Source organism: Neoarius graeffei, chromosome 12, assembly GCF_027579695.1.
Source record: "Neoarius graeffei isolate fNeoGra1 chromosome 12, fNeoGra1.pri, whole genome shotgun sequence".
Taxonomy (NCBI): domain Eukaryota; kingdom Metazoa; phylum Chordata; class Actinopteri; order Siluriformes; family Ariidae; genus Neoarius; species Neoarius graeffei.
Genome location: NC_083580.1, coordinates 61,730,247 through 61,748,724, shown reverse-complemented (window position 1 = coordinate 61,748,724; position 18,478 = coordinate 61,730,247). Strand labels below are relative to the sequence as shown.

At 43.0% G+C, this 18,478-nt stretch overlaps 1 protein-coding gene across 1 annotated transcript in view; it reads left to right on the top strand.

Moving 5' to 3' along the window:
- igsf9bb (immunoglobulin superfamily, member 9Bb) overlaps positions 1 to 18,478 on the top strand; it is a 296,709-nt gene that overhangs the window by 197,338 nt on the left and 80,893 nt on the right. Inside the window, exon 7 of the mRNA XM_060936153.1 lies at positions 14,706 to 14,851. Coding sequence (XP_060792136.1) covers positions 14,706 to 14,851 — 146 coding nt within the window. The remainder of the gene's footprint in view (positions 1 to 14,705; positions 14,852 to 18,478) is intronic.

Below are 18,478 nucleotides of genomic sequence, written 5' to 3'. Positions count from 1 at the left end.
GTTAGCGCTGTCGCCTCACAGCAAGAAGGTCCGGGTTCGAGCCCCGTGGCCGGCGAGGGCCTTTCTGTGCGGAGTTTGCATGTTCTCCCCGTGTCCGTGTGGGTTTCCTCCGGGTGCTCCGGTTTCCCCCACAGTCCAAAGACATGCAGGTTAGGTTAACTGGTGACTCTAAATTGACCGTAGGTGTGAATGTGAGTGTGAATGGTTGTCTGTGTCTATGTGTCAGCCCTGTGATGACCTGGCAACTTGTCCAGGGTGTACCCCGCCTTTCGCCCGTAGTCAGCTGGGATAGGCTCCAGCTTGCCTGCGACCCTGTAGAACAGGATAAAGCGGCTAGAGATAATGAGATGAGATGAGATGAGATGAGATATTTGTGGTTTCTTAAATTTGCCAGAATTTCTTTGTCAGAATTCAGCCACAGGGACATCCAGTGGGTTTTCCCAGGCCATCCCACCCCACATATACATGACGTTTTATAGTAAGAATTCTGTTCGACTTCCAACATAAAGTCTTATTTGCATGTAATTTGTCAAAAGATACCACTATTAGTTTGCACCGTGACACACTGAAGCATGGCTGGTGGAGTTGTACTGCCTGTGTGTGTTTCTGAATCATCATTACATTATACACACGAGTGTATCTGGGACTTGCTTCAAGACCATACAACCTTCCAACATTCCTCACACGTTTATTTCTGTCTCTAAAATGCTTATAATAGTCTAGACAGTGCACTACTGAACATTTAAATGTCAGCTGTTATTTGAGCTCCCTGGTTTAGTAAAGACTGTCTGGCAGCAGTTTTTTTTTTTTTTTTATTCACAAGGCAAACTAGGAGGACAGACGATAGAGTGCATTCCTCTGCCAAGCCACATATTATCAACATTAAAATCAAATCACTTGAACTGAGGATAATACTAAAGGTATACACCAAATTTCATTCAAATCCATTCACTACTTTTTGAGTTACTTTGGGAACAGCCAAAAAAAAATTATGGATCCACATACATATCCAGATTTGCATCAAAATCAGATCAATTGTTCCTTGGCCCATGGCTCACCTTTCCTCAAAACTCATCAAAATCTGTTCACTACTTTTTGCGTTACGTTGGGAACAGACAAACAAACAAAGGCGAAAACGTAACCTCCTCCAACAAAGTTAGCAGAGGTAAAAAAAAAAAAGTATCCATTTAAACCATATGCTATTTCTCAGGGCAGTGTAAATTTTGACAGTATTTAATCGATATATCTACATTTGCGGCGGCACGGTGGTGTAGTGGTTAGCGCTGTCGCCTCACAGCAAGAAGGTCCGGGTTCGAGCCCCGTGGCCGGCGAGGGCCTTTCTGTGTGGAGTTTGTATGTTCTCCCCGTGTCCGCGTGGGTTTCTTCCGGGTGCTCCGGTTTCCCCCCCCAGTCCAAAGACATGCAGATTAGGTTAACTGGTGACTCTAAATTGACCGTAGGTGTGAATGTGAGTGTGAATGGTTGTCTGTGTCTATGTGTCAGCCCTGTGATGACCTGGCGACTTGTCCAGGGTGTACCCCGCCTTTCGCCCGTAGTCAGCTGGGATAGGCTCCAGCTTGCCTGCGACCCTGTAGAACAGGATAAAGCGGCTAGAGATAATGAGATGAGATGAGATATCTACATTTGGTACACTGCAAAATTGATTAGTCAGTTTTCCAAAGATTCAGAACAATTAACAGTTAGTCCACGAAATCGAGTCATACATGAGCTGATAGCCGGCAAGGCACAGAGCACTGAGTCGGCTATAAGCTATGTGCAACTTGATTGAGTGGAATAACTGTTTTATTCTATCCACATTCACTGGATTTTGAGAAACGGAGCATTTTTTATTTTTTGCAAATTCGATAAATAAAAACTTTTTTATACAAAACATCCGACAAAATAATTTCCACGAAGGCCGACTTCTTCAAAACCTATTGATGGCTGCACGAATTGCCTTTACTGTTGTTTTTTTGTAGAAAGTGCCATCTTGCTATCGTTCCGAGGTATAAAATAGCTTTAGATATTTATTTAATTCTTCCTTGGACATTTCAGTTGTGTAATTTTCAAACTTCTTCGAGCTTTTGAACCAGTCTAAAAAAAATTCAATACATTTTAATGTTTCAAGATGAAGAATGTAAACAAGCTGGGGAAATGACAGGAGCAATTTGTGAAAAAATGCTAGAATAATAATAATAATAATAATAATTCTTGGAAGAAAAAAGTTCTTACCATCAAATACTTTCATTCCATATTTTGTTGCTTTTTTATGTATTTTTTGGGGTTTCATTTTCGAGTAGAGTTTTATTTCATCCTCGGTTGGTTCAGCAACACGTTCCGCCGTTTTGTTTTTCTCTACTCACGGTATATGAGCTGATAGCCTAGTAGTAAAGTAGTCAATCAGAGCGTGCGATTGCTCATATCCAGTGAATGTTGATAGAATAATGTCCAGCATCCAGAGAATCTTTATATATAGTAAGTATCTGCATTTCTCCCACAACAGTGTTGAATTCACAGATCCGACTGTTCAGAAAGTGTTGATTAATTTTCAATAACAGCAGCTCTGACGGGCGGCACGGTGGTGTAGTGGTTAGTGCTGTCGCCTCACAGCAAGAAGGTCCTGGGTTCGAGCCCCGGGGCCGGCGAGGGCCTTTCTGTGTGGAGTTTGCATGTTCTCCCCGTGTCCGCGTGGGTTTCCTCCGGGTGCTCCGGTTTCCCCCACAGTCCAAAGACATGCAGGTTAGGTTAACTGGTGACTCTAAATTGACCGTAGGTGTGAATGTGAGTGTGAATGGTTGTCTGTGTCTATGTGTCAGCCCTGTGATGACCTGGCGACTTGTCCAGGGTGTACCCCGCCTTTCGCCCGTAGTTAGCTGGGATAGGCTCCAGCTTGCCTGCGACCCTGTAGAAGGATAAAGCGGCTAGAGATGATGAGATGAGATGAGCAGCTCTGACAGGAGTTCTGGCTTTGAGGCAAATCACAAGGTTATATTATTTAAGGTTCTATGACATCGTCATTTCTATAGTAACAGATAATAGGCAGTACTTTATGTTACACAGAAAATGTATGTTTTACATCAAGCATAAAGTATACTATGCTGTGTTTTCTACCTTGTCATTCCACAAAAAAATGGCCTTGTTGCTGCCACACACTCCTACACGATCATTCTTTATAAACTGACTTCTCACTGTCTATGTACTGAGTTTGCCAGATGCTGAGTAAGTACGTGGAGCTGGGTTTCTTCATAACCCTCAAGGAAATGAACTTGAAGAATTGTTCAGCAGATGCCGACACTTTTCTGGCTCTTCCATTTCATTATGTGTCATTAGCTTACCCATTAGCTTGCCTAGTGTGTTTTGAATATCACATCTGGAGAAGGTTTGGAAATCAAACTTGTGTTCATCTGTCCATCAAAAAAGATATGAAGAAAATTGAAAAAAAAAAAAGAAACCTAGTGTATCGATGTCTATTCATAGTTGTTCTAATGATAAAGTACATACTGCTAATCTGAGTTGGTTTAAACTTATGTTTTAACTTTTTATAGGAAATTTGCTCAGTGCTAGAAGTATGTATGAATCACTCCAGTGCTTTAAATGAGAACTTCTGTTCTGATTCAGTTTTTTTTTTTTAATTAAAACACAATTAAATGCCATCTAAGCACTGGTCCAGGTTTGATCTCAGTCTGAAATCTGTCAGATTTCCAACCAGGGTGGAGAATGATCCAGGTGTGATATCAGTCTGAGCTCATTTATGTTCCTGGCTGATCTTTATTGACTAGTCTGATCTCCGTCTGAGCGTGAGATTGCTCAGGCTGTACTCAGACATCCTCTCTTCTCTTGTTCTTGCTCCCCTGACAGTATGGAGCTTGTGTCATCATGCGCTCCACTAGCACTGATTATAAGTAGTGTAGCATTGAGCTATCCTAAACTCTCTCATGCATGGCCTTTACAATCCAGAGAAAAAGGGTTTTATGCCTTTTTTCTCTCTCTCTGCTGGAAGCACAGAGCAGGAGAGTGACAGAAAGCTGAGGCATGAATAAAGCTCACTCAGCTGCTATGGTTTAGATTTCCCAGTACTCCTCTCAGGATATCCCAGCTGCTGGTTTTAAATCAGGAGTGTTCCTAGGATCGGTTAAAGAAACACTTTAGAAAATTAGGTTTTAAGCTCACTCCAAATAAAGAAGTATATTTAACAATTATTCCACAAAATCGAGTTGTACGTGAGCTGGTCGTCGATGAGGTGCGTAGCACTGAGTCGGCTATAATCCATGTACGACAAGATTGAGTGGAATAGTTGTTTTATTCTATCCACATTCACTGAATTTTGAAAAACAGCATTTTTATTTTTGTTTTTTGCAAATTCGATTTATAAAAACTTTGTACAAAACGTCCGACAAAATCATTTTTGCTTAGATTGTAAACAAACCGCCGAAATGACAGGAGCAATTTGTGAAAAATGCTATAATAATAATTATTGAAAAATAAAAAAGATATGTTCTTACCATCAAATACTTGCTTTTTTTGTATTTTTGGGGGGTTTATTTTCGAGTAGAGTTTTTATTTCGTCCTGGGTTGGTTCAGCAACGCACTCCACCATTTTGTTTGTCTCTACTCACGGTATATGAGCTGATAGCCTAGTAATAGAGTAGCCAATCAGAGCATGCGATTGCTCATATCCAGTGAATGTGAATAGAATAAAACATAATATAGACCTGCGTGAATAATGTAGATGAAGTCTGGAAGTCTGTCTCACCCAAAATACAGGAAATATCTTCCTTAAACCACATCCTGTTCTTAAGTATGTATATATATATATATATATATACAGTGGTGCTTGAAAGTTTGTGAACCCTTTAGAATTTTCTACATTTCTGCATAAATATGATCGAAAACATCATCAGATTTTCACACAAGTCCTAAAAGTAGATAAAGAGAAGCCAGTTAAACAAATGAGACAAAAATATTATACTTGGTCATTTATTTATTGAGAAAAATGATCCAATATTACATATCTGTGAGTGGCAAAAGTATGTGAACCTCTAGGATTAGCAGTTAATTTGAAGGTGAAAATAGAGTCAGGTGTTTTCAATCAATGGGATGACAATCAGGTGTGAGTGGGCACCCTGTTTTATTTTATTTAAAGAACAGGGATCTATCAAAGTCTGATCTTCACAACACATGTTTGTGGAAGTGTATCATGGCATGAACAAAGGAGATTTCTGAGGACCTCAGAAAAAGCGTTGTTGGAAAAGGTTACAAAACCATCTCTAAAGAGTTTGGACTCCACCAATCCACAGTCAGACAGATTGTGTACAAATGGAGGAAATTCAAGACCATTGTTACCCTCCCCAGGAGTGGTTGATCAACAAAGATCACTCCAAGAGCAAGGTGTGTAATAGTTGGCGAGGTCACAAAGGACCCCAGGGTAACTTCTAAGCAACTGAAGGCCTCTCTCACATTGGCTAATGTAAATGTTCAAGAGTCCACCATCAGGAGAACACTGAACAACAATGGTGTGCATGGCAGGGTTGCAAGGAGAAAGCCACTGCTCTCCAAAAAGAACATTGCTGCTCGTCTGCAGTTTGCTAAAGATCACGTGGACAAGCCAGGCTATTGGAAAAATGTTTTGTGTACGGATGAGACCAAAATAGAACTTTTTGGTTTAAATGAGAAGCATTATGTTTGGAGAAAGGAAAACACTGCATTCCAGCATAAGAACCTTATCCCATTTGTGAAACATGGTGGTGGTAGTATCATGGTTTTGGCCTGTTTTGTTGCATCTGGGCCAGGACAGCTTGCCATCATTGATGGAACAATGAATTCTGAATTATACCAGCGAATTCTAAAGGAAAATGTCAGGACATCTGTCCATGAACTGAATCTCAAGAGAAGGTGGGTCATGCAGCAAGACAACGACCCTAAGCACACAAGTCATTCTACCAAAGAATGGTTACAGAAGAATAAAGTTAATGTTTTGGAATGGCCAAGTCAAAGTCCTGACCTTAATCCAATCGAAATGTTGTGGAAGGACCTGAACCGAGCAGTTCATGTGAAGAAACCCACCAACATCCCAGAGTTGAAGCTGTTCTGTAGAGAGGAATGCACTAAAATTCCTCCAAGCCGGTGTGCAGGACTGATCAACAGTTACCACAAACGTTTAGTTGCAGTTATTGCTGCACAAGGGGGTCACACCAGATACTGAAAGCAAAGGTTCACATACTTTTGCCACTCACAGATATGTAATATTGGATCATTTTCCTCAATAAATAAATGACCAAGTATAATATTTTTGTCTCATTTTGTTTAACTGGGTTCTCTTTATCTACTTTTAGGACTTGTGTGAAAATCTGATGAAGTTTTAGGCCATATTTATGCAGAAATATAGAAAATTCTCAAGGGTTCACAAACTTTCAAGCAGCACTGTATATATATATATATATATATATATATATATATATATATATATATATATATATATCAGGGCTTTGAACCGGAATTTTTTTCCTATTGGTTCGTTCCGAACAGAAACGGAATTTTAACGTTTCCGGTTTTGGGTTCCACCATTAAATAGACGTTCCCGAACCGGTTAGAACAAAAAAATTTCGTTCCCGGAACGGTTAATTACGTTCCCTCTCAGCTGTTTAACAAATGGCTATAAAATTATGTCTCTGTCTCATCCAGCTTAAGCCAAATGTAGGCTAATTCTATTACAACCTTCATTAAATAAGACAAGAAATAATTCAAAACTATTATTATTTCAAATGTTGGCGATTTGGATTCTCAGTATGTCTTCCCATCTACACAAACAGAAAAAGTCCCAAAAATGAAAGATAATTCGTTTAGTGTGTTACCAAAGGCTAGTCAGGCCCTATAGAGGGCTACCGCATGACGTCACCGCGCCGCGAGATTTTGTTAGGCGCCATATTGGAAGTACACATCTACGCAAGTACATACATACATAAAACAAACTACAGCTGAAATGTAGCCAGGGCCGGTTCTGCCCTAATCTGGACCCGGGTGCAACATCGCGCAACCCCCCCCCCAAAAAAAACAGTCTAAATCAGGACAACCATCACATAACTATAACTATAAACATTTTATATCAACTATTTTAACTAAATGGGCTATAATAAATAAGCCTGCAGGCAGCCACGGCGGGCTGCCTCAGAAAACTAACCATTCAATGACAACTGAAAGCCTGCAGGCAGCCACGGCGGGCCGCCTCAGAAAAGTAACCATTTGTCCTACCTTAAAACTCGTTTTGCATTTTCTGCCTCCTTTTTTGTATTTTCGACCCTCCGTTTATTTTCTTTCCTTTTCTGAAAACCCGATTTGTGTCCAGACATTTTGTTCTGCTACCAACAAACTAACTCGTCAGGTCTCGTCTCTCGAGCCCGCGATGAGTCCCGTGGGAAGGGCAACAATTGATACATTTTTACAAACAGCCAATAGGGAGGTTGCAACATTCAGGCTCTTCTTTGCTCAGACACTCAGTAATGCATTTACTCACTAGTAGTCCACCTTCCCGCTCTCTCCATTCAATCAGCGAACGTCACACAGGAAGTGAACCCCAGCGGGTCATAGAAACTTGCGCAGGAGAAGAATGACTATTTGTAGGCTACAGAAACTTTGAGGAACGAAATAAAAACCGGTATTAACCGGTTACCATTATTTTTAATAAGCGTTTCTGTTCCGGAACGTAAAAAATAATAAAGTTTCTGGTTTCGTTTCTGTTCCATGTGAAATAGAAAAAGTTCCCGGTTTTCGTTCCTTGAACCGGTTCAAAGCCCTGATATATATATATATATATATATATATATATATATATATATATATATATAATGTTATTTACCACCTGGGAGGTCCGTATGGTGAAATACCGTGACCGAGGTCTTGAAAGACCTCGGTCATGGTATTTCACCATACGGACCGACCTTAAGCTGGTAAATAATATATTTATTTTTTCTTTACCAAATTCTAACAGAAAACGAGAGCGCCCGAAAGGGAAAACTGAGCCGAGCCGAGCCGAGCCGAGCCGAGCCGCCATTTTGAATCCTCATTCACAGCTGTAATGCAAATTGCTTCCTCCTCGGTATACAAGTGCACTTCCATAGCAGGAAAACAAACTACATTTTGCCACCTATGTAGTCCCCTATTTATACAAATAGGAGTCATTCAGGATTCAGCCATGTTTTTGCTTGGCGTTAGCAAGTTACAGGTTTTTAGCTTTCTTCTGAAATGTTTTCTTTTATTTCTTCTTCCTCAGGGTAGTAAAACTCGCTTTCGCTGTGAAGACTGACGTTATCGCTATCCATGCTGTAAAATTAATGCTATTATGCTGGGAAATGCTGGCAAAAATTTATAAGATTTTTGATAATCTTATAAATAAGTCTTATAAAAAAAAGATAAATGTTGACAAAAAATGCTACTATGTTTGTTGTTGTGAACGAGCGAGTCGCCAGAGGTCCATAACCGGGGTCCGTAACTAGGGTCCGTATCGGAGGATACGGACCCGCTTGCCAGCCGATCAGAGCGCAGGATTTGATGGAAACCGCACCACAAAAAAAATAATATCACTTCCTGAATGACTTAGTGCAGGGGTTCTCAACCTTTTTCAAGCTGGGCCCCCCCCCCCAAACCTGGTTCATTGCAGTTGGGGCCCCCCCTCCTCCCGGCGCCACCCCCCCCTTTACCGGTCCCACTCCCACTACACCACCTTGCATAGATAGATAGATAGATAGATAGATAGATAGATAGATAGATAGACTATTATTTTAGGCCCACACTATTATTATTATTATTATTATTATTATTATTATTATTATTATTATTATCATCAGTAGCGGTAGGTAGGCCCATCATCATTACTAGGCTATTGTTATAACTGGAAGTAGTATCAGATTTCTAATGTGAGCTTGCAGGCATTATTATTATTACTATTATTATTATGAGTAGTGGTAGGCCTATTATCATTACTAGGCTATAGCTATATAATTATGAGGTTACGTTTTGCTGTTATTATTATTATTATTATTATTATTATTATTATTATTATTATTATTATCAGTAGGCCTATTATCATTACTAGGCTATTGCTATAACGGAATTGGCACTAGACCTCTGATATGAATTTATGCTTTATTATTGTTATTATTACTAGGCCTAATAATAGGCATATCATCTGCATGTTTTACAGAAACTTGCAGGTAGGCGATGTTAATGTGAGACCTGAGCCTGCTTTGCCTTGCAAAGATCCTCAATTCTTGGTGCAATGTCTGATAAGCATAGCCTCAAATCATCCTCGATTTGTGCACGATTGCGGTATTTCGTTTTGAGTGCAGTCATTTTTGAGAATCCTGCCTCACACAAATATGTGGACGCGAAAGGGAGGAGAATCTTCAAGGCGACGTCACAGAGTTGAGGGTTTTCCTGCATCAATGCTGCCCAGAATGACGAAAGAGGGCAGGAGGTAAAAAGTTCCTTCAGCCTACTGTCACTCTTCAGCTCAATAAGCTGTTCCTGCATATCAGTTGACAGCTCGTTTGCTGTGCATACAAAAGGATCTCGAACCCACGCAAAAGAGCGATAATCCTCTTTAAAGTACGTCGCAAATTCTTTTCTCATTGCAGACAGGTGCTCAGACGCTGATTGAAATAGAGAGGAGAAATCGTGTGACGTGCCTGCATCAGTGATAAAGTCTGCAAGGCTGGGGAACATGTCGCAGTTCCCTCGACTGATGCGGCCATGCCAGAGGTCAATTTTTTGTGTGAAGGCGTCCACTCTGTCTGTGAGGAGCAATGTGAATTTCGCGGCCTTGCAGAGACAGGTTGAGGCCATTCAAACGGTCAAATATATCGACCAAATAGGACAGAGACGCAAGCCACATAGTGTCATCCAGATGTTTCGCCAGATCTGATTTGATTTCTGTCAAAAAACACTTCACCTCCTCTCGCAGCTCATACAACCGCTGCAACACCCGCCCCCTGGAGAGCCAGCGAACTTCAGTGTGCAGAAGCAGCTGTTCATGCCCTGACCCCATCTCCTGGCAGAGGACCCCAAACAAGCGAGAGTTTAGCGGCCGTGATTTGATTAGATTTGTCATTTTCACGGATTGGTTCAACATGGAGTCAAAGAGAACTGGCATTTTTTTAGCAGCTAATGCTTCACGATGGACCATACAATGTGTCCATTTCACAAGTGGAGCTACTTGCTGAACACGAGCAACTAGGCCACGCTCGCGGCCCGTCATTGCCCGTGCACCATCCGTGCATAGGCCAACGCATCGGTCCCAAGCCAAACCATTTTCACGGATAAAGATATCAAGGACTTTGAAGATGGCTTCTCCTGTAGTGTGCGACTGAAGAGGCCAGCAAAACAGGACATCCTCCTCAATCGCCTTGTCATGCAGATACCTGACATAGGCGAGGAGCTGTGCCTGCCCAGCAATGTCAGTGGATTCATCCAGCTGCAGTGCGTAGTAAGGACTCTGTTTTATGAACTCTATGAGTTGCTCTCTGATGTCATTAGACATGTCTGAAATCCTCCTAGCGACTGTGTCATTGGACAGTGGTACTACACTGAGTTTGGCTGCTGCACTATCTCCTATCATTATTCTGCACATGTCTTGTGCGGCCGGCAAAATGAGAGTCTCGGCAATTGTATGCGGTTTACCCAGTTTAGCTATTTTTTTGGCCACTACATGATGCTTCCAAACATTGTTTAGACACAGTGCTGTGCACTGAAATGGCTGCCTGTTGTTGATGGAGGCCATCAAGCTTTCTTTTAAAATATTCTGCCGGTTTATCTTTAATAGCAGCATGTTTTGTTTCGAGGTGCCTTTTAAGTTTGCAGGGCTTCATGCTGTCGTTTGCTAGCACCTCGGCACACACAACACACTGAGGTCTCAGATCAGCCGTGACTGTAAATCCAAACTGCAGGTATGCTTCATCGTACCTTCGAACCTTTTTTGCAGCTGGAGGTGCGTCGGTTGCCTTGTTGGTCCTCACTAGAAATCTCTCCATTTTTGTTAATTATAATTTGGATGTGTGGCTATGTTAAGAGACAAGTATCGGGGACTAATCAGACGGGACTTATGCACGTTCTTTAATCTCATCTCATTTCATTATCTCTATCCGCTTTATCCTGTTCTACAGGGTCGCAGGCAAGCTGGAGCCCATCCCAGCTGACTATGGGTGAAAGGCGGGGTACACCCTGGACAAGTCGCCAGGTCATCACAGGGCTGACAGATAGACACAGACAACCATTCACACTCACATTCACACCTACGCTCAATTTAGAGTCACCAGTTAACCTAACCTGCATGTCTTTGGACTGTGGGGGAAACCGGAGCACCCGGAGGAAACCCACGCGGACACAGGGAGAACATGCAAACTCCACACAGAAAGGCCCTCGCCGGCCACGGGGCTCGAACCTGGACCTTCTTGCTGTGAGGCAACAGTGCTAACCACTACACCACCATGCCGCCCCACGTTCTTTAATGCAAGTGTTTAACAATTTTGCAGGCAATACCAATTTTATGTGAAGACTTAAGATTGTAGTCCTGAGTGAGTGAGTGTGTGATTGTCTTAGTCACGTGTGTCGTATGTGTTGCAACACGGTGAAAAAGGCAGAGGCTTACCCTATTAGCTAAGTGCACGCTTAGCAGTTAAAAAATAGCTCGGGCTGAGATTGGGATAGTCTTTAAAAAGCCTTTTTGTGGTATTAGTCTTTAAAAAGACTGTTTGGGTTTGAAATAAAGGTATAAAGTAGATCGATATCAACACTGATAACAGATAGACTAGCGAGAGCTGGCACAAGCAAACTTGGCAAGAGACTAGACTAGAGTGAATGAAGCTCAACGCGTGTGCAGACACTTATATAGTAGGCTAGCCTAGCAGTTACGTGACATCACGTCACAGGCTCAAAATACTACCCCCTGTATTGGTAAATTTGAAATGAAACTGTGTGGTTGATTTGTTTGTGTTATAGTAGTCCAACCACTTGCATTTTCGACATGGGAATTTTCATGATTTTTTTAAATGATTTTTTTTCCTAATTTTTTCCCCTCATCCTAGTCTACTCGCGCCCCCCCGGGAGAGTGTCCGTGCCCCCCCCAGGGGGGCGGGCCCCACCGGTTGAGAACCACTGACTTAGTGTAATCAGTCTTCTTCTTCACGTTCCTTCCTCTGGTCGAGGGTGGGATGTGATAAAACGCCATTCTTTCCGGTTTTGTGCTTTTCGTACTGCCTCTGTGTAAGTCATGCCAGTCCATTCCCTGATGTTCGTAACCCATGATATTCTGGGCCGGCCTCAACCTCGCCTGCTGTTTATCTGGCCTTCCAGTTGAGTACGATGGAGTCTGTTATGTCTAACTATATTACCAAAGTACTTGAGTTTTCTCTCTTTAATTACTTTCAGAAGCATTCGCTTAGCACCGACCCTCTTCAGCACATCCTCATTTGTTAGTTTTTCAGTCCAAGAAATCTTATTCATACGTCTGTTAGCAATGAAACGTAGAATAGTGTAATCAATAAATTTCCTAAATTTGCCAAAAGTGCAATTTAGTCATTAAAAGTTATTTGGGAAATGTACCCAAAAGCTGTGTAAGGAATAAAACACACCAGGGCATGCTGTTCCAAGAAAATAATCAATAGTTGTTTGGTGTGATGAAGCTGATTATTTTTCTCTAAAAGTATGTCCAAAAGTATTTTAATCATCTCGTACCACAGCAATTTGCAATGAATGCACTTTTGGTTTATTGAAGAATTGCCATATTGGACATTTTATCCATTTATTATTATACATTTATTATTATTTATCCATTTATTATTATACATTATACATTTATTGTTGCGCAATGTCTGTGAAACAAGCCAGTTCCGGTTATCACTTACATTATAGCATCTATAAAGTCGTTCCCTCACCTGCCTGTGTTGGAGTCAAAACAAAAAACAAAATAAAAAACCCTGCAGCTTACTGAAAAAGCACTTAAAGTTACAGCTTTATCTCTGATTGTCATGGTTTATTTACACAAAAAAGCAGCAAGAGTGTTATAAGTTAACCTCATGAAATCTTTTAAATGTGAAGGTAAGAAATCAATTGATGAAGGGAAATAATGGATACTTTATGACTGTATGTTTGGTCAAAGTTCAGCATGCAGTTTATTCGGGTTTTTTATTTTTATTTGTATTTATTTTTATTTATCATAAATCCCATCACTGCAATTGTTTGTTTCTCCTCCATTGTGCTTAGCAACAGTTTGCATGGAACCTAAATTTACACGACTGCGTTCTCGAGAAATCTTTAGAACGGATCACTTCTAAATTCTGATTGGTTGCCGCCAAACCTTGTCATAGCTCATTATCATAAAGTTGCCTGGACTTCAACTTTATTCTGCCGCTCCGACCACCCAAGACGCTCCTCCAACAATCATGCCTCTGCTCACGGTTGAGAGACGCTGGCTCATGTAGAAAATGAATAACGTTGTTGTTTTGACGCTCTCGCCGTGTTTGGTGTGAACAAACAACACTGACCTCGTTCCAAAATTACTATATAAACGTCTCACAGAAAACTTCACCCCATTAACAATGATACATTTTTGAAATCTGTTTATGTGGACTGTCCGCCATAAAAAAGGGGCAGCCATTGGGGCAGACATGGCCTAAAGGTTAAAGAAACAGCTTTGGGACAAAAGGGTTACTGGTTTGATACCCAGGACCAGCAGGAAAATCCATGGCTGAAGTGCCCTTGAGCAAGGCACTTAAAATGTGTGTGCGCTTGTTGTACGTTGCTCTGGATAAGAGCGTCTGCTAAATGCCTGTAATGTAAAAGTCCCTGTGTTCGATGTTAATATGGAAATAACATACTGGAATGAGTACATTAATATACTGTAAATCTGTGATTTGAATGACAGCAATGAAACTACTGTCAGAGCTGCTGCTAAAGAAAATCAATCAACACCTTCTGACCAGTTAGATTCAAGAATTCAACAGCACTTTGGTATAAATATAAAGCATTGTAAAACCATTACTTTAATCCTGTGCTTTGACACAAGCGTATAAAGATGCAGAAGATGGAAGAGAGTTTTAGCTATCTCATCTCATTATCTCTAGCCGCTTTATCCTGTTCTACAGGGTCGCAGGCAAGCTGGAGCCTATCCCAGCTGACTACGGGCGAAAGGCGGGGTACACCCTGGACAAGTCGCCAGGTCATCACAGGGCTGACACATAAACACAGACAACCATTCACACTCACATTCACACCTACGGTCAATTTAGAGTCACCAGTTAACCTAACCTGCATGTCTTTGGAGTGTGGGGGAAACCGGAGCACCCGGAGGAAACCCACGCGGACACGGGGAGAACATGCAAACTCCGCACAGAAAGGCCCTTGTCGGCCACGGGGCTCGAACCCGGACCTTCTTGCTGTGAGGCGACAGCGCTAACCACTACACCACCGTGCCGCCCCTAGTTTTAGCTATATAAACTTTTAAAAATAAGTAAACATTGGATACCAAACATGTTTTGGTTGATTGAATATCTATCAGATAGATGAAAAATTGTGTGATTTTAAAATTTTTACTCAGTGATTCCCTTTAAGTCTAATGTTAAAAAATTTACTTTTTTATTTCCATGAGTGTTCTGTTTGTTTGCCCGTACAGTAACGGGAACTTTACTGAATCTGTCTTTTTTCCTCTCTTTCTCCAGTGATCTGAAGCGCAGAGTGAGTATTCTGATCGATGGCTCCCTCATCATTGCCCAGGTGAAGCCTGAAGATGCTGGGAAGTACACTTGCAGCCCCAGTAATAGCCTTGGCCGGCCCCCCACTGCATCAGCATACCTGACAGTGCAATGTGAGTTGCACCATCCATGCTGCTTACACTCATCCCTCCTCCGTTGTGATATATATTTATATTCAGTCCCAGGCAAACCTCTGTGTAGTCATATAGTTGGAGTTAACTAAGCTACAAGTGGTAACATACAAGTGGTATGATATGGTAATAGGAGTTTGACTACATTGAAGCTGTACGCATGACTGATATCTCTACAACCTGCCAAACAATTTATCATATTTTTATTCCCCAATACACAAAGAACCAAAGTTCTCCCTGAGCACTGACTCCATAAGAAAGTCTACATGAAGAAGGAAAGTTGAAAATAAATGCAATGGGAAAATGATTGACCAAAAATCATTATGCACTTTAAGAAAATAAACTATTGTGCCATTTTAAAAGGCGCACTGATATGCAGTCGATAAGATGGAATAAAACCCAACAGGATCTGCTTTTATAGGAAAATTATCAATGACCGGGTGTTATGCAGCCTGATGGAAAGCAGAGGTAATGTTACCACCGAGAAGTTTATTATTATCCTATAACAGTACATCCTGAAGTGTTTTAGTCCTCTGTAACAAGTCCCTGATGTGGGTGAAGTGCAGAAGCACGGCAGGTGGGAGTTGATGTTCACACACACGCTTTATTTTACTTATTTTCTTAGCTTTTCAGCTTTACTCACTCACACATGCAACACACACACGTGTTCCGGTCGGAAGAGCTCCCTCTCTCTGCTCTCTCCCTCCTTTTCTATCCTCTGTCACTGCAACACAGACACACAACATTAATTAACCACAGGTGCACTGACTTTGCCACTCATCTTCCCCGGCCCCGCCCTCCATTCACAAAGCAATGCTAGGCCACGCCCCCGCTGCCACATACCCCCACTGCCCGACTCAGGCTGGGGAGCCATCTGGCCTGCAGTGGACACTCCCCCCCCCCCCGACGGGACAGGAAGTCCGCCACTACCATTCTGCGCCCCCAGCCTGTGGACCACCTTGAATTTAAATGGCTGGAGAGCTAGATACCAACGGGTGATCCACGCATTGGCATCTTTCATGTGGTGGAGCCACTGGAGGGGCGCGTGGTCAGAACAGAGGGTGAAAGAGCGCCCCAGCAGGTAGTACCGGAGGGTGAGGACCGCCCACTCGATGGCCAAGCACTCTTTCTTGATGGTGCTATACTTACTCTCGCACATCAAGAGCTTGCAGCTGATGTACAGCACAGGGCGTTCCTCATCTTCCACCTTCTAGGACAAAACAGCCCCCAGCCCTCTGTCCAATGCATCTGTCTGCAAAATAAAGGGGAGAGAGAAGTCAAGGGAGTGTAAGAGTGGCCCCCCACACAATGCAGCCTTTACCCTGGTGAAAGGACCGGATCTGGTGCTCCCTTTTTAGTAAGATCAGTCTGCGGGCTGGTGATGACCGAATAATTAGGTATGAACCTACGATAGTAGCCAGCCAGCCCCAGGAACTGTCTCATCCCTTTTTTGGTCTTAGGCCTCAGGCAGGCCGCAATCGCTGCTGTCTAGTCAATTTGGGGATGCACCTGCCCATGACCCACGTGGAAACCCAGATACTGTACTTCCACCTACCCAATTGCACACTTTTTCGGGTTGGCTGTGAGACCCGCCCGCCTCAGCGACTCTAGGATGGCCCTAAGGTGTTCTACGGTATGTGCCGCAGCCAGTCACTGCACTAAGTAGGCTGCCACATAGGTGGCGTGGGGGCAGAGGATCTTGTCCATGAGCTGCCAATATCCCTTCATCAAATCCAGTATTGAATAAAAGCGAGCCGCACCTAACTGATCGAGCAACTCATCAATGCGAGGCATTGGGTACGCATCAAATTTAGACACTGCATTGACTTTTCTATAGTCCACACAGAACCAGACCGACCCGTTGGCCTTGGGTACCAGGACCACCAGACTGCTCCAGTCACTGTGTGACTCCTCAATTATGCCCATACTGAGCATGGCCTTGAGTTCATCCTGAACCACCTTTTTTTTGTGTTGGGTAAACGGTAAACGCGGCTACGCACCACCACCTCTGGAGGCGTTTCAGTGTGGTGTTCTATGAGGTGGGTGCAGCCGGGAAGGGGCGAGAACACGTCAGAAAATTCCTCTTGCAACTTGGCTACCTCTGTGAGTTGGCCAGTGAGAGGTGGTCTCCACAAGGGACTGAAGTGGTTTGGGTTGTGGTTTTGGTTGTTTTTACCTCCGGCCCCAGCGCCGCCTTCTCTGAAACTGCCGACGCCAATGCCACAGGGACCCCCTCATTCCAACACTTTAATAGGTTGAGGTGGTATATTTGTAGAGCCCTGCCCCTATCCGTTTGCTTCACCTCATAGTCAACATACCCAACTTGCCATGTGACCTTGAAGGGCCCTTGCCACTTGGCAACTAATTTGGAACTCGACGTGGGCAATAATACAAATACTTTGTCTCCCGGAGTGAACAGTGAGCATGCCCCTGTTGTACAGCCGGGCTTGACGTTCTTGTGCCTGCCGCAAATTCTCCTGGGTTAAGTGCACGAGGGTGTGGAGCTTTGTGCGCAGATCGAGAACGTATTGAATTTCATTTTTACTAGGTGAAGGTCCCTCCTCCCAATTTTCCCACAGCACGTCCAAGATGCCACATGGCTTTTGCCCATATAATAATTCAAATGTGGAAAATCCCATGGAGGCTTGCAGGATCTCTCGTACTACAAATAACAGGAGCTCGAGCCATCTGTCCCAATTACGTGCGTCTTCACTTACAAACTTCTGAATTAGATTTTTAAGTGTTTGATTAATGCTCTCTACCAAACCATCTGTTTGTGGGTGATAAACACTGGTGCGGATAGATTTAATTCCCAACAACCCATACAGCTCGCGCAATGTGTGTGACATAAACAAAGTGCCTTGGTCTGTCAGGATTTCTTTTGGAGTCCCGACCCAGGAGATAATATGGAAGAGTGCTTCCGCAATACTGCGTGCTGAGATATTGCGGAGAGGCACCGCTTCCGGATATCGTGTTGCATAGTCCATCAGAACTAAAATAAAGTGATATCCTCGTGCTAATGGCCCAACGAGATCCATACCAGTTCTTTTGAAGGGGGTCTCGATTAGAGGGGGAGGGCACAAAGGCGCTTTTGGAGTGGCCGCGGGATTTACTAATTGGCATGCACAGCATGCCACGCACCACCGATGAATGTCCTGGCGAATCCCTGGCCAGTAGAACCGGGCCATTATTCGGGCTAGTGTTTTATCCTACCCTAAGTGTCCGGCCATGGGATTAAAGTGAGCCACATGGAATACGAGTTCCCTATGGCTCTTAGGGATTAACAACTGGGTTATTTGTTCACCGGTTTGAGTGTCCTGCGTCACTCGATACAGTCTATCTTTAATAATCATGAAGTACAGGAAGACGGGTGCCACATTTGGCTGGAGAGTTTGACCATCGATTACTCTCACTTGGTCAAACGCATGCCTCAGAGTTTCATCTCATGACTGCTGTAAAGGGAAATCCTCGAGGGAATCCCCGAGAGCAGGAGGAGGGGTGGGCTGCTCCTCACTCCTTGTATCGTCCTGACGTGGTGATGATGTGGACGGCTCTGTGACAGCTTCTCCAGTCAATGCCACACCGGGATCCCCCCATGTTGTTCCGGGG